Source organism: Cydia splendana, chromosome 2 (genome assembly GCF_910591565.1).
Source record: "Cydia splendana chromosome 2, ilCydSple1.2, whole genome shotgun sequence".
NCBI lineage: Eukaryota > Metazoa > Arthropoda > Insecta > Lepidoptera > Tortricidae > Cydia > Cydia splendana.
Window position 1 is genome coordinate 18,035,386 of NC_085961.1, and position 3,195 is coordinate 18,038,580.

Below are 3,195 nucleotides of genomic sequence, written 5' to 3' on the forward strand. Positions count from 1 at the left end.
AGATTAATATATATCTTACCTTGAAATTATCGCTGTCTCTGATTTACTACAACGGTTTCCACACACACATTAGGGCTTTCCATAAACCGGATAAGAATTGTTGATAAAGTCGCCATTGCCGGATACATACAGCAAGGAAGGAAGAGAGACAACGGTTTGAATTTAACTAAGTCTGTGCGAAGACGCATTTAGATATGTTGCTCGTACATATGAATAGTTTTTATTTTTAAAATTAATAGGTAAATAAATATATTTCAAGTGAATAAATCGTTTTATATGAAAATTGATATTTTTGCATTAAACGACTTTACTTAAATGACAGCATTGACATTACAGACTTTTATCTTGTCTATGTTCTTACCGGCCAGACCCAAATCAAGGCCTATCAAAGAGGCCAATTGCCAAAGATTTTTTTTTATTTTATCAAGGAGGGTAGAGGCACGTCTACCCTTCGTAGATTTTATGAACATAGACAAAGACAAACTGAAATATAATAGATAATAATATACATATATCAAAAAATAAATAATAATTTACATATGACTACTTCATAAAATACAAATCAAAATATATTTGATAAAATAATTTGATTTGTTCCTAGAAATCGTATCTATAGACAAAGCCAGTTCTAGCAATGTTGCTGTAGTAAAATATTTTGATGTTAATTACTGGCAATCTCGTCTGGGAACGGACAACACATGTACAATTTTGAAGGGTCACATCGTTTCAAGGAAGTCAATAGGCCTTGGGTTTGAGCGTCTGTTAATAATTCGCAACCTATCTAAACCCATGGTATAATAATATACTCCGCCTGGTACTCCATTCCCGTCTTTTCTAGGTCACCTAACTGACACGGGCCTACGTCATCATGCGACAGCGCTATATGATAATATGCGATAGCGCTATATATAGCGGCCATGTTGTTGTGACGTAGGCCCGTGTCACTCTGGGAATGGAAGACCATGTTTTATTAGACTATGTCTAAACCTACGTTCAATTTACAAATGTCAAATTTGACAACTATTTCATGTGTTAAATGTTAATGGGTGCCGACTGATGTATTGTGTGTTAAATATACAATTGTATCGTACAGCTTATTACGGCGGCGTTATTAAGAAATTTATAGAATAAAGTTTATACATATATATAATTGACCGTACAGGAAGTTGATGAGTATTCTTCAATATAAACGTTTACGTTACAGGTGAAGTTAGAAAGAGTTTTCACCATGTCTAATACAATAGTTCAATATGTTTTGTTGCGTAGTGATTTGTTAAAAGAATTGGGTTGGTCTATTGGAGCATTGGTAGCACAAGCATGCCATGCAACTACGGCAGTTTTACATCTTTACAAAGACGACGAGCAGACAGTATGTTATTTGAACGATTTAGACTATATGCACAAGGTAGTTTTAGAGGTTAGTAATATTAGAGTACCTATATACATTTATTAATTATAAAATTCATAAATGAAACGTCTAAACTATAGATTATTAGAATGACCTATAGAACGTTTTTACTAGAGACTCTTAACAAATGGTGTTAATGTAGTCATTTCTGTGACAGGTTCCAAATGAAGAAACACTGAAGAAATTGGCTGAGAAACTGAAAGAAAATGACATAGCGCATAAGTTATGGATTGAACAACCAGAAAATATAGCCACAAGTCTCGCCTTGAAACCATATCCAAAAGATGAGGTGAAAAAATTTGTAGGAAAATTTCAATTATACAAAGCAACACTGGAGACTTCACAATAGTAGGTATAGTTATATTTTGATAAAATACCAAAATAAATAAGCAGGAAAGTAAAATTATCTACTTATTATTTTTATTGTTTCAATATTTTTATTTTTTTATACTCATCAAAGTGACATTTCTTCAATTTGACTGATCAAATAACTAAAACTCGAATTGTCCTATAAGTTCATAGCTGCATAAATGAAAACTTACATATCTGTTTCTAAACATTTATAAATTATTAAAAAAACCTATTTACAATTGTAATATATTAAGAATCAATAACATAATACTTTTTATTTTCACTTACTTCCTTGGTATGTTTTTTAATTAAATGTATTGTTGGTATCAATATCAAACATTCACAAGATATTTAGATTTATCTCCATGCATTCCAAAAATACACTATTCTAGGTCAAATATTATCACAGCTATAATTTAATTAATTATAGGTACATATATGTATATAATAAATAATAATAATAATAAAATTGTTTATTCATTATAAGTGTTAGGTTACATTGTACAGGGTTGGTACCTCTTTTTAAGTAAACAGATACTTGTATTAAGAGGCACCGCTCTTCCTTAGTTGCTAAGTGAACAACAATAAATTATTTCATGAATAAAATTAAAAGAAATAATATTAACATTTCAGTGAATAACAAAAGTAGTTAGAGATAATTTAATTTAAATTTAAACTGAAATTAATGAGCGAATGTGTGTGTGTGTGTGTGTGTGTGTGTGTGTGTGTGTGTGCGCGTGCGCGCGCGTGTGTGTGTGTGTGTGTGCGTGTGTGTGCGAATGTGTGTCTGTGTATTTAGATATCAAAAACATTATGGATTAAGTTTTCAATATCATGATAGCTTTTAAATTTTAGCCAATTTGTTATGATGTTTTTGCATTCGTAATATGATAATGGATATATATTTAAATCTTTATTAATAGAATTATATAGTTTAACGGATTTACAAACGAATTGTCTACTAGCATACGTTGTGTTTATTTGAACTGTTGGAATTAAATTGTTTCTTCTCCTTCTATTATGTGTGTTTGGTGTATATGGTACGGTCTTGTGTAATTTTAGGGTCGTAAATAATATGTACAGTTTTCTGACAGATAATACATTAGAAAGATTATATAACTCTATGGTAGGAAATCTAAACGGCTTGAAATACATAACTTTAAGCAATGATCTCTGGGCTCTTTCGAGTTCTAAAAATTTGGTTTTTGTAGCACCCCCCCAGACCGGTATACAGTAACTTATGACTGATTGGACAAGGGTTACATATATTTGTTTGAGAAGTTGTGAGGTACAAATGTGTCTTAGGTTTTTAAAGACCCATACAAGTTTCCTGATACGGCTCATGAGCAGCTCTATGTGCAAATGCCATGTTAGGCGTTGGTCCACTAGTATTCCTAGATACTTTAGTATTTTCAACTTTATTTATAGTAGAGCAT

General features: G+C 31.3%; 1 protein-coding gene across 1 annotated transcript; it reads left to right on the plus strand.

The window, feature by feature from the left end:
- Window positions 1-1,055: 1,055 nt before the first annotated feature.
- On the plus strand, window positions 1,056-1,861 carry LOC134799483 (putative peptidyl-tRNA hydrolase PTRHD1). The gene is made up of 2 exons (XM_063771896.1): window positions 1,056-1,417; window positions 1,566-1,861. Exons 1-2 carry the CDS (start codon window positions 1,229-1,231, stop codon window positions 1,755-1,757), a joined length of 381 nt encoding a protein of 126 aa, XP_063627966.1. The 5' UTR covers window positions 1,056-1,228; the 3' UTR covers window positions 1,758-1,861.
- Window positions 1,862-3,195: the final 1,334 nt, after the last annotated feature.